This window comes from Chiloscyllium plagiosum, chromosome 2 (genome assembly GCF_004010195.1).
Source record: "Chiloscyllium plagiosum isolate BGI_BamShark_2017 chromosome 2, ASM401019v2, whole genome shotgun sequence".
Lineage (NCBI taxonomy): Eukaryota > Metazoa > Chordata > Chondrichthyes > Orectolobiformes > Hemiscylliidae > Chiloscyllium > Chiloscyllium plagiosum.
In genome coordinates, this window is record NC_057711.1 from 44,811,599 (window position 1) to 44,824,314 (window position 12,716).

The 12,716-nt window shown below is 40.7% G+C and overlaps 1 protein-coding gene across 3 annotated transcripts in view; it reads right to left on the reverse strand.

Annotated features, from left to right (window-relative positions):
- ccnh (cyclin H) overlaps positions 1-12,429 on the reverse strand; it is a 43,616-nt gene extending 31,187 nt beyond the window's left edge. The window contains exons 1-2 of one of the 3 annotated variants that reach the window (XM_043708663.1): positions 12,345-12,429; positions 5,045-5,187 (exon numbers count right to left, since the gene is read on the reverse strand). In XM_043708663.1, coding sequence (XP_043564598.1) covers positions 5,045-5,161 — 117 coding nt within the window. In that variant the 5' untranslated portion in view covers positions 5,162-5,187; positions 12,345-12,429. Of the gene's footprint in view, positions 1-5,044; positions 5,188-12,152; positions 12,306-12,344 lie in introns of those variants that run through there. The other 2 variants (XM_043708657.1, XM_043708672.1) reach the window with 2 other exon arrangements.
- Between the last annotated feature and the right edge of the window lie 287 nt (positions 12,430-12,716).

Consider the following 12,716-nt stretch of genomic DNA (forward strand, 5'->3'; position numbering starts at 1 on the left):
GTGGCTAGTCCTTTGGGTTGTGGCATGTCCTCATTCTGTTGTCTTTCCCTTAGGCATCTGTTGATGTAATTGCGGGGGTATCTGTTTTTGGCGAATACATTGTATAGGTGTTCTTCCTCCTCTTTTTGCAGTTCTGGTGTACTGCAGTGTGTTGTGGCCCTTTTGAACAGTGTCTTGATGCAACTTCTTTTGTGTGTGATGGGGTGGTTGCTTTTATAGTTTAGGAAGAGGTCACTTAGACAGGGGACGAAACGTCTGCAACACAAATTCCCAGCTCGGCAAACAGAACCACAACAACGAGCACCCGAGCTACAAATCTTCTCCCAAACTTAGATTAGATTACTTATAGTGTGGAAACAGGCCCTTTGGCCCAACAAGTCCACACTGACCCTCCGAAGAGCAACCGACCCAGACTCATTCCACTACATTTACTCCTTCACCTAACACTACGGGCAATTTAGCACAGCCAATTCACCTAACCTGCACATCTTTGGACTGTGGTGGAAACCGGAGCACCCGGAGAAAACCCACGCAGACACGGGGAGAATGTGCAAACTGCACACAGACAGTTTCCTGAGGTGAGAATTGAACCCGGGTCCCTAGCGCTGTGAGGCAGCAGTGCTACCCACTGTGCCACCGTGCCACCCAGACTATGGCACCTTAAACGATGACATCTGATTCTGGACTCACTGTTCATTGGGATTTACCCTGCCTTGCCCTGTTAAAAATGCAGACGTTACTATTAGATCTGCCTCATGCACCTAAATTCCTAACCAATCCGGTTTCTCTTTATACGTCAATCCTGCCATTCCAGGAATCAACCTGGTAAAACTTTGCTGTACTCCTCCATAGCCAGAATATTCCTCCTGAGAGAAGACGACCAAAATTGCATACAATACTCCTGGTGTGGTTTCATTGAGGCCTTGTACAACTGCAGCAAGATATCCCTGGTCAGTTTAGTTAGGGAGGGAGCGGCTGAGGCAGGGAAATGGTGTCAGGAAATTGATGGGATTATAAACCCTTAAGTTGCATAATAGCACTTCTGGGTAGAGAGAGAGAGAAAAAAATAAATAAAAGCCGATAAATCCCCTAGACCCCAATAATCTGCATCCCAGAGTAGTTAAGGAAGTAGCCTTAGAAACCAACCTTGCATTGGTGGTCAAGATTCTTTAGGCACTGGAACAGTCCTATTGATTGGAGTATATCTAATGTAACCCCACTATTTAAAAATAAAAAAAAGTAGAGAGAAGACAAAACTATAGACCGATTTCAACAGGAGAGAAAATGCTGGTTTATTATAAAAGATTTAATAGCAGAGCACTTGGAAAACAGTGACAGGATCAGGCAGAGTCAATATGGACTCACAAAAGGGAAATCGCGCTTGACAAACCCACTGGAATTTCTTTTGAGAATGTAACTAGTGGTTTGATAAGGTGGAGGATCTGGGTTACTTGGGCTGTCGGAAGGCTTTCAATAGAATTCCCACATAAGAGATTAACATGTGAAATTAAAACACGTAGGATTGGGGATAGTGCATGTTCACAGAATCATAGAAGCCCTCCATTGTGCAAGCAGGCCATTTGACCCATCGAGTCCACAAACAACTCACCTAAACTCACAGCCCCCCCACCCTATCCCTGTAACCTGCATTCCTCATGGCTAACCCACCTAGCCTCCACATCTCTCAACACTACAGATAATTTAGCATGGCCAATCCACCTAATCCGCACATTTTTGGCCTCTGGGAGGAAACCAGAGCACCCAGGGGAAACACATGCAGACACAGGGAGAAGGCACAAACTCCACACAGACAACTGTTTGGTAGACAGAGCAAAAAGAGTAGGATTAAACGTGCATTTTTCCAAGTGCCAGTCAGTGACTGATGGGATATCGCAGGTCAGTGCTCAGACACCAGCTATCACAACATAGATTAATGATTTAGATTAGGAAACTATACGTATTATCCCCAAATCTGCAGACAACAGATTATGATTCATTTGTATATAATGCCAGTTAGGCCACAGTATGTGCAGGTTTGGTCACCAGTCTTCAAAGGATGTGACTGCACCAGAGAAGGTGCTAAAGAGATTAGGCTGGAGTGATTCAGCTATGAAAACAGACTAGAGACGATGAGGCTATTTCCTTTAGAATAGAGGAAGCCGAGAGAGGACCTGTTGAGACACACAAAATTTGATAGACATGAATAGGATTGATAGGGAGAAACTGTTTCCCCTTAGTGAAGGGGTCAATAATCGAGGGCACAGTTTGAAAATAAAAAGCAGGAGAATTAGATGAGATTTGAGAAAAAAAAAAATCACCAGCAGATAGTGGGTATCAGGACTCACTCCCTAAAAAGGGGTAACAGGTGCAGAAACTGTCAAGAATTTATTTAGTTGAGCACTTGAAATGCCATAGTATACAAGGCTACTGGCCAAGTGATGGAAAATGGGATTAGAACCGATGTTTGATGATCAGCAGACGTAACGACTGAAGGGCCCCTTTCCATGATGCAAAAACTCTGACCCCTGGGTTCTGAACAATTTCATCTAAAAATGGATAATGAGTTCAAGAAGTTTAGTATCTTCTCACAAACGCCACCAGTTTGTCATCTGAATTTTCTTTCGTGAAGATAGCAGTGTTGTGGAAAACATTGTGCCAATCCTGTGTACGCACAGATTTCCATCCTGTCTGCATAATGGAATAATTTTGTTATGCTAACAAAGGAAATGTCATCAGATTGTTTCTTATATTTGGGTTCCATTATGAGCCTAAAAAACCCAATGAAATCTTCTACTAGTTGCACTTTAACTGGTTGGTCAAGACTGTTTTTTGCTTGGACTTGCTATTCTAACTGTTTTATCAGCTCTTTACCCACCTAACTTATTTATTATCCCTTTTTAGGCTCCTTATGCTTCCTCACAACTTACTTTCCTGTCTACCTTAGTGTCATCAGCAAGTATACTAATCATACCTTTGGTCCCTTCATCCAAGTTAGCTACTCAAAATTGTAAAACGTTGATGCTCCATTCATCTCTGTGCCACAGCATTTGTTACACCTTGGCGAAAGTGAGTACTGCAGATGCTGGAGATTAGAATCAAGAGTGTGGTGTTGGAAAAGCACAGAAGGTCAGGCAGCATCCGAGGAGCAAACAAATCAATGTGTCAGGCAAATGCCCTTCATTTGTTACATCTTGGCAACTGAATAATAACTCAATTATGCCTACAGGTCATTCTGCTATAACGCACATTCTGTCAACGTGAATTCGCTGTAACGCAACCTACGAAGAGGGGACATTGTTTCTAAAGAGCAAACTTTTAAACATGTGTTGGCTATAGTATATTCATATCACCAATATTTTAAGTGTTATTTCTACAGTGCAATTTTTGTATAGCATGGGGTCGCACAAGAACTCAACTATCACGCTCTGGAAGAACTGCGTATGCTCTATTCACTAGACAATCTTCTAGCCCTCCCTATGTCATACCATAAACTTTTATGTTCTGCAATAACATCTCACGTATCAAATGCCTCTGAAAACTTAAGTCAATTTTCCCCTTTGTCTCAGCACAAGTATTTTCCTCAAATATCTTCAGTAAATCGATTAGACTTAATTTCCTTTCCACAAAATCATGCTGAATTTGCCCAATTACCTTGAATTTTAAAATTGTCCAGCTGTAACATTTTTAATAATAACCTCTAGTATTTCTGGTGATTGTAGAACATAGGTCTGTCTTCTTTGAGGTTAAAGGATATTTTGACTTTTCCCTGTCCAAATCTCTATAACATCACGAGGTTGATTGAAGCTTAAAGCAGTTTCTAACATTAATTCTGTCAGAACAATTACATTTACAACAATTTTACACAAAATGAAATAAAATATACATGGGATTTTATACGGTATTACCTACATAACTTCGTAGTCTTACACATTTCAGGAACACACACAAGTGAAACAGCATTAAATGAATTACATGCTCCCATTGTGATGAATGTAAATACTGCAATTAGCTTCTGTAGAAATTCTCTCATCAAAAAAAACCTTTAAACATTATATCCTGCAAGGTGCAGTAATTACTTTGCTGAATTACTATATTCATAAATTAACATTTTTTTTTAAATTAACTTAAAGTTTAAGGAGATATGCTAACTCCTTCTATTCACCTTAAGCTGAACAATTCTCAAGCTTTCCCTCTGGAACACTGCTGATCCTGTGCAAAAAGGCATTAAAACAAAACTCTTGATATAATAGGCCTGTATTCACCTTTTAATTGACTGACATTAAATCAAGTTAAAACACAAGAACTAGTTATTCAGGCCAGACAGCATAGTCAATGGTAATTACAACTTAGTACACCTCACTCCAAAATGTGCAATGTTTTCAAGGATTTTTCCTGCTAACCAAAAGCATTATAAAATGGAAACTCATCATGATGTCCAAGATTTGTATCTGCTAGGACTTCAACATTGCACGTGAAGGAGTGGAGAAGTACCAACAGCGAATTGTTGATGCCAGAGTTCAATTGCATATTGGCAAACACCACAGTTTTTGTCAATTTCACAATTGTAATAATGATCAACACTGACAGTTTTACCATTTTTGCAATAAAGTTTCATGGCTACCAAGTTTTTTTATTTATCATTGTTGGGACGTGGCATTGCTCACTGGGTCAGCATTTATTGTCCATTCCTTTGAGAAGGTGGTGGTGAAATAGCCTTCTTGAACTGCTGCAGTCCATGTGGCTGTAGGTAGATCCACAAGGCTGGGAGGGAGGGAATTCCAGGAATATGATCCTGTGATAGTGAAGGAATGGCAACATATTTCCAAGTCAGGATAGCAAGTGGTTTGCAGGAGGACTTGCAGGCGGTGGCGTCTACATGTATCTGCTGCCCTTATCCTTCCAGGTGAAAGTGGTCGTTCTTTGAAAGATGGTGTCTCCAGTTTTTTGGCAAATTCCTGCATCGCCTCCAACCATTTCCTGATATCATGGTAACTCAATTCTACTAACAATTATTTCTGGAAATATCTCAAAAAATATATTTTACCTTTCCACATGGCAGAATCTTCATCTGAAATTTCTTATTGGCTTCAGTTCTCATATTTTCTAATATTTCTTCACTCTGAAAAATCCAACATCTCTTCTGTGTACTGTTGTTAAACATCTTTGAACATCATTTGGTATTCACTCCTGTTGTCAAATACAAAACAGAACAATATCATAAGTTGTTCAAAAACAGTTTTCACACAGTTTAGAACATGTCACTTCCATCTCTGACAGACAATTTAGCAATGCAAGAACAATGAGAACACATTAGAATGAGTACAGATGAGACTGACAAGGATATTGCTGTCCTACTACATCTAATCGTGGTTATTGGTGATGGACAAAATGAAGGAGGTACCAACTCTACAAATATCTCCATCTTGAATAATGGAGCAGCTAAAGACAAGGCTCAAGCATATGAAACAATCAGCCAGATATACCGAGTACATTACCCATCTTAGCTCCTCCGGAAGGCTACCAACACAGATGTCAGTCTTCAGTAAACTCAATTGACTCTTCAAGATCAAGAAATGGCTGGAGGTACTAGATACTGCAAAGGTCATGGGCCCTGACAACATGCCAGTAAGAGTACTGAAGATTATGTTTCAAAACCTGGCAATTTCCTAGCCAAGCAGTTCCAATATATATAGAACACTGGCATTTCCTTGGCAATTTGGAAAACTGTCCATCAACAAGGATAAATCCAACCCAGTCAGTCAATTACCACCCCATCAGTCTAATCTCAAACATGAGCAAAAATGATGGCAGAGGTCATCAACAGTGCTATCAAGCAGTACCTGCTGAACAATAACCTGTTCAATGGCACCCAATTTAGATTCTGCCAAGGCCACTAAGTTCATACCTCATTACAGGCTTGACACAAACATGAGAAAAGAGCTGAATGCAAGAGAGGAATTGAGACGGATATGAAGACCACATTTGTCAGAGTGCGGCATTAAATAGCCTGAGCAAAGAAAAAAAAAAATCAATGAATCATGAGGAAATACTTCATTGGTTGGAGTAATACCTCGCACAAATGAAGACAGATGGACTGCTGGAGGTCAGTCATCTCAGCTTGAGGATATCCACTGTAGGATTTCCTCAAGCTAATGTTCTAGGCCCTACTATCTCCAGCTGCTTTACCAGTGACATTCCCTCCATCACAAAGTCAGAAGTGGGGATGTTCACTGATGATCATGCCACATTTAGCAACTTTTGCAACTCCTCAGACACTGAAGCAGTCCATGTCGAGATGCAGCAAGACCTGAACCAAATCTAGGCTTCAGCTGAAAAATGGGAAATAACATTAGTGCCACACAAATGCCAAGCAATGACCATCTACACCAAGAGAGTCTAATAAAAGCCTCTTCACATCCAATAGCATTACCTCACTGAATCTCCACTATCATGGAAGTTATTGTTGACCATAAACTAGACATGTCTAGCCATATATAAACCGAGGCTACAACAGCAGGTCAGAGGCTACAAATCGAGCAACAAGTGACTCAACTCTTGACTTCCATCCACAAATTTCTCCATCTAAAAGCACAAAACAGTGTGTGATGGACAGGTGGCTGGAAGAACAAGCAAGCAAGGCAGCACCAGGAAGTGAAGAAGTCAACATTTTGGATATAACTCTTCTTCAAGAACAGAGGTGGAGATAGAGGAAACTGATGATAAAGGTGGGGGAGGGGGGGGGGGGTGTGAAAGAGGGTTTTGGGTAGGGAGAAAGGTGGAATGGTAAGGTAGTGATAGGTGAACACAGGTGGTGGATAATACCTGGTGGTTGATGGGAGGAATGAATCCGGTTGCGAGCCGGAAGAAAAGGTAAGGCAATATAGAACATAGAACATAGAAGAATACAGCGCAGTACAGGCCCTTCGGCCCTGGATGTTGCGCCGATCCTAGCCCACTATCCTCCATATGCCTATCCAATGCCCGCTTAAATGCCCATAATGAGGGAGAGTCCACCACTGCTACTGGCAGGGCATTCCATGAACTCACGACTCGCTGAGTAAAGAACCTACCCCTAACATCTGTCCTATACCTACCCCCCCTTAATTTAAAGCTATGCCCCCTTGTAATAGCTGACTCCATACGTGGAAAAAGATTCTCACTGTCAACCCTATCTAAACCCCTAATCATCTACTTTACTTTTTCACTACCAGAAAAGGGTTAGAGTTAGGTTTGCATTTTAACACTATTCTAGTTTGACTGCCAATTCTATACTTCGATCTTTTTATAGCTGGGAAACATACTTCATAGAAACCTTTTTTCAAATTTACAGTGATTTCAAAAATAATAAATGTTTATGGCACTGGACTAGCATTCCAGAAAATGAGAGCTCAGACTGTACTGTGACAGTAGATATTACATTGATCTTAAGGTAATTTGTGGTCCATGCCACTCATAGAAGTGTTATAAAATACAATTGTTTTAGTAATACCTTTCATCCAATTTGGCCTTTTATGTGGTTCTTGACACACACTTAAGATCATAGAATAGAGTGTGGGGCTAGAAAAGCACAACAGGACAGGCAGCATCCAAGGAGCAGGAGAATTGACATTTCGGGCAAAAGCCCTTCATCATGAATGGGCTTTTGCCCGTAACATCGACTCTCCTGCTCCTCAGATGCTACCTGACCTGCTGTGATTTCCAGCATCACACTATCTACTCTAATCTCCAGCATTTGCAGTCCTCATTTTCGCCTAAGTTCATAGTCAGCCATTCACCCCATTAGGTTTGCATCACCCAGATCATGGCTGAACTGATAATCCTCAACTCCACTTTCCTGCTTTATTCCCGTAACCCTGCATTCCCTTACTGATTAAGGATCTGCTTCAGCCTTGAATATACTGAATGACCCAGCTTTGATAGTCCTCTCAATAAAGAATGCCACAGATTTACTTCCTTCCTATGGATTCTTAGTGCCACCAGAACAGCAAGTTGGAGTTATTCACATCTATCGGGAAGAAGGAAAAAACATTTCTTTTTAAGACGATGGAAAACTATTAAATTAGATGTTTGGTGGGATTTGACTGTCCTTACACTTGAAACAATGTTAACAAGCAAAAGCAGTGAGCAATTAGACAGACATTTTACATTCTCTCATATTTCATGAGGACGGATTAGGTAAATTGGACCTGCACTTTCTGGAGTTTAAAAAGAGATTTATAATGATTAAAATGCAAAATCCTGAGAGGATGTTTCCATTTTACTGGTGAATCTAGAATTAATTAGCATAATTGTAGGCGTTGACCAAGACAAATTTCTTCATTCAAAAGAAATTATGTAAACTTTTGGAATTCTCTACCTCAGAGGCTTTGGATTTCAAATCACTGAATATATTCATGGTTGCAATTGATAGAGTCTTCAGCTGAGTCACATAAGGCTTCGATAAAAAGTGAAGTTGTAGACCAGACACCATCTTGTTAAATAGTGAAGTAAACATGTGAGGGTACATGACAACATACTTTTCTATTTCTTGTAATTTTTAAAAAAGACTGCTACCTTTGGTCAAGTATTTTTGCTGCATGCTCAACTAAGCAGATTAAAATCAGTAATCATCAAATCTTGACAACATCAGGGTTGATAAGATGCCCAATTGGTTCTACACATCCATGTGTCATATTTTCAGTAAAATAGGTGAAAAAGCAGGTTGCAAGAGGGATACAAACACTTAAAAGAGAGATATTGATAGGTTAATCAGTTGATAGGTTAAAAAGTTGGCAAATGAGGGAAGTAATGTGGGAAAATGTGGAAGTTGTTCATTTTAGAAGGGAGAACAAAAGAATACAGTAATTTAAATGGGGGAAAAATATAACACAAAAGGGTCTCAAGGGTCTTAATGCAACTGTACAAGACACTGATGATATCATATCAGTATTGGTCCCTTTATTTAAGGAAAGTTATCATTTCATTGGACGCAGTTCAGACAATGTTCATCAGGATGATCCCTGGTATGGACGGATTGTGTCATGAGCCAAGAGAGTTTACTCACTGGAACTTAGAAGAATGCAAGGTAATCTCATGGAAACATACAGGATTGTTAAAGGGGCGTTACAGTAAATGCTGAGAGGATGTTCCTCTCATGGGAAAAGTCTAGGACCAGAGGTCATATGCTCAGAGTTAAGGGGTGCCAATTTAAAACTAAGAGGAAGAGGATTTCTTTTTCTCTAAGGAGCTTGATTCTGTTTAGAATTCCTTGCTACAGAGAGCAGTAAGGCCAGAGTACTTGTGTATATTGAAGGTTGAAATATATAGATTCTTGATCAGTAGAAGAATCAAAGTTTATGGAGAAAGAACAGGAAAGTGGACTTGAAGAGTGTAGAATCATAACCCTATTGAATGGCAGAGCAGGCTTGAAGAATGAAGCAGCTTACTCTTGTTTCTATTTCTTGTGGTTTTATGGTGTCAAGATCATTCCAATCTCAGCTGTTTCAATACAGTATTGAGACAGTACTGCACAACTGAGGTACAATCTTGGATGAGATAACTAATCTCATTTGCTCTCAGGTGAACATAAAGAATGGATCCCATGGCACTAATCCCAAATAGAAGGGTAAAGATTTATTTCCTAAAATTACTTTTTTTTTTAAAACCTTGACCAACAATTTTCCACATTATAAGAATAGCCACTTCCGAGCACAATGTTGACTCCCATTTTATAGAACATTTTGAAAGTTCAAGGTTTTGTGCGTGGGAAATCATGTCTCACAAACTTGATTGAGTTTTTTGAAGAAGTAACAAAGAGGATTGATGAGGGCAGAGCGGTAGACGTGATCTATATGGACTTCAGTAAGGTGTTCAACAAAGATTCCCATGGGAGACTGGTTAGCAATGTTAGATCTCACGGAATACAGGGAGAACTAGCCATGTGGATACAAAACTGGCTCAAAGGTAGAAGACTGAGGGTGGTGGTGGAGGGTTGTTTTTCAGACTGGAGGCCTGTGACCAGTGGAGTGCCACAAGGAACGGTGCTGGGTCTCTACTTTTTGTCATTTACGTAAATGGTTTGGATGCGAGCATAAGAGGTACAGTTAGTAAGTTTACAGATGACACCAAAATTGGAGGTGAAGTGGATAGCGAAGAAGGTTGCCTCAGATTACAATAGAATCTTGATCAGATGGGCCAATGGGCCGAGAAGTGGCAGATGGAGTTTAATTCAAATAAATGAGAGGTGCTACATTTTGGGAAAGCAAATCTTAGCAGTACTTATACACTTAACGGTAAGGTCCTAGGGAGTGTTGCTGAACAAAGAGATCTTGGAGTGCATTTTCATAGCTCCTTGAAAGTGTAGTCGCAGGTAGATAGGATAGTGAAGGCGGCGTTTGGTATGCTTTCTTTTATTGTTCAGAGTATTGAGTACAGGAGTTGGGAGGTCATGTTTCGGCTGTACAGGACATTGGTTAGGCTACTGTTGGAATATTGCGTGCAATTCTGGTCTCCTTCCTATCGGAAAGATGTTGTGAAACTTGAAAGGGTTCAGAAAAGATTTACAAGGATTTTGCTAGGGCTGGAGGATTTGAGCTATAGGAAGAGGGTGAATAGGCTGGGGCTGTTTTCCCTGAAGCATCGGAGGCTGAGGGGTGACCTTATAGAGGTTTACAAAATTATGAGGGGCATGGATAGAATAAATAGACAAAGTCTTTCCCCTTTGGGTCAGGGAGTCCAGAACTAGAGGGCATAGGTTTAGGGTGAGAGGGGAATGATATAAAAGAGACCTAAGGGGCAACTTTTTCACGCAGAGGGTGGTACATGTAGGGAATCAGCTGCCAGAGGATGTGGTGGAGGCTTGTACAATTGCAACATTTAAGAGGCATTTGGATGGGTATATGAATAGGAAGAGTTTGGAGGGATATGGGCCGGGTGCTGGCAGGTGGGACTAGATTGGGTTAGGATATCTGGTCAGCATGGACGGGTTGGACCGAAGGGTCTGTTTCCATGCTATACATCTCTATGACTCATTAATTAAAAAGAATATCCAGGTGACCTACTTTTGCCCAGTTTCAGACCAATTTAAAAAGTGTGCAGCATTACCAGAGTAACAACCATTATTTGCAAATATAAATAACAAATTGCATTTATACAGCACCTTTTTATGTAAAAAAACAATCCCAAAGCAATTCATAGGAGCATTACAAAATTTGGCACCAAGCTAGATAATTCAGTGTCCTGGCATATGACCACAGACTTGACCAAACACATTAATTATACAGGCATCTTTTTAAGATGCCATAAGAAGTGACCAATCATTCAATCTCAAACTTTATGTGAAGTTGCAATCTGACAGGCATTTAAAACAAAAGAGTTACAACATATCGTTTCTGTCTTCTTTATCAGGCCCATCACTAAATAATCTCATGAACACAATGTGAGAACTTGTGTTTGTCATTATGCAACTTTAACTTACAGCCAAATAAGAACTTTTGAAGCAAACTGTGGATGCTGGACATCTTAATCAAAAACAGAAATTCCTAGCAAAACTCAGCAGGTCTGTCAGCATCTTTGGAAAGAAAACACAGATAATATTGCAAGTCCTGTGACTCTTCACTGGAAGCCAGTTTTTGACATAGAGTCACCAGATTCAAAACATTAACCTTTCTTTCTTTTCACAGCTGCTGCCAGATCTGCTAAGTTTTACCAGCAATTTCTGATTTGTTTAAGCACCTCCAAAGTGTTGTGTAATACTAGGGAAAACAGCAACGAATTTTCACACAGCAAGATCCCACAAACAGCAATGTGAAAGAAGACCAATTAATTTTAGTGACATTGGGATCCAAGGATAACTACACCATAAATATTAGTCAATGCACCAATATCCAGTCTCCTGTCCTAATATAAGAATGCGAGACAGAATCTTTTGCATCCATCTGAAAAGGCAGATTTAGGCTCAATTGAATATCTCATCCAAAAGACAAATTTTCCAACTACCCCTCAGTATTAAAATGCAGTAGCAGCCGACATTCACGCGCACAGTACATGTCGTAGGACTTGAATTCTCAATCTTTAAATTCAGGACAAGGAAACATTAACAATGCACACTTGCAGGAACAGGAGACCAAACATGAAAGAAGCACAATCGATCTGCAGAACAGTCCAGATGCCACCTGTCGCTCAAGTCGAATCCCACGTCCTCTTTTACGACAACAGGAGTCGAGGGCTTCATTGGGATTCACGGAGCTGCTCACGCATTCAAACTTCATGGTACAGGGAACAGCAGTTAGCTGCTCCATTTCCAAACCACTACTTTACCCCCACTGCACATTGAACCATAATCACTCGCTATGAGAGGCACTCACTTGCACCAATACTAGCAGCCACTAACGTTCACACGCTCCGGGCTCGAGATTCCTTTCCTGTTTCCGCTGTTCAATAGACTCCGCCTCCTAGTGACGTTCGGCGGAGCATTCCTCCAATGGGAAACGATGTTGGTTGAAGGCCATGATATCGCGTGAGGAGAGTCAGCCCGCGATTCCTAACGGTTTGGAACGTTGGAGGCTAGCTGTCAGCTGCTCGAGATCGGGAAGGAACGGCGGAGGTAAACTCAGAGGGACGTGCAATGTCTTATTCTCCAGTTACCGAGCTATGTGACTATGAGAAACAGAAGGCAAATAGAAGGGAAAGAATAATAAGGAACCTGAGGGGCAACATTTTTACACTGAGGGTGGTAC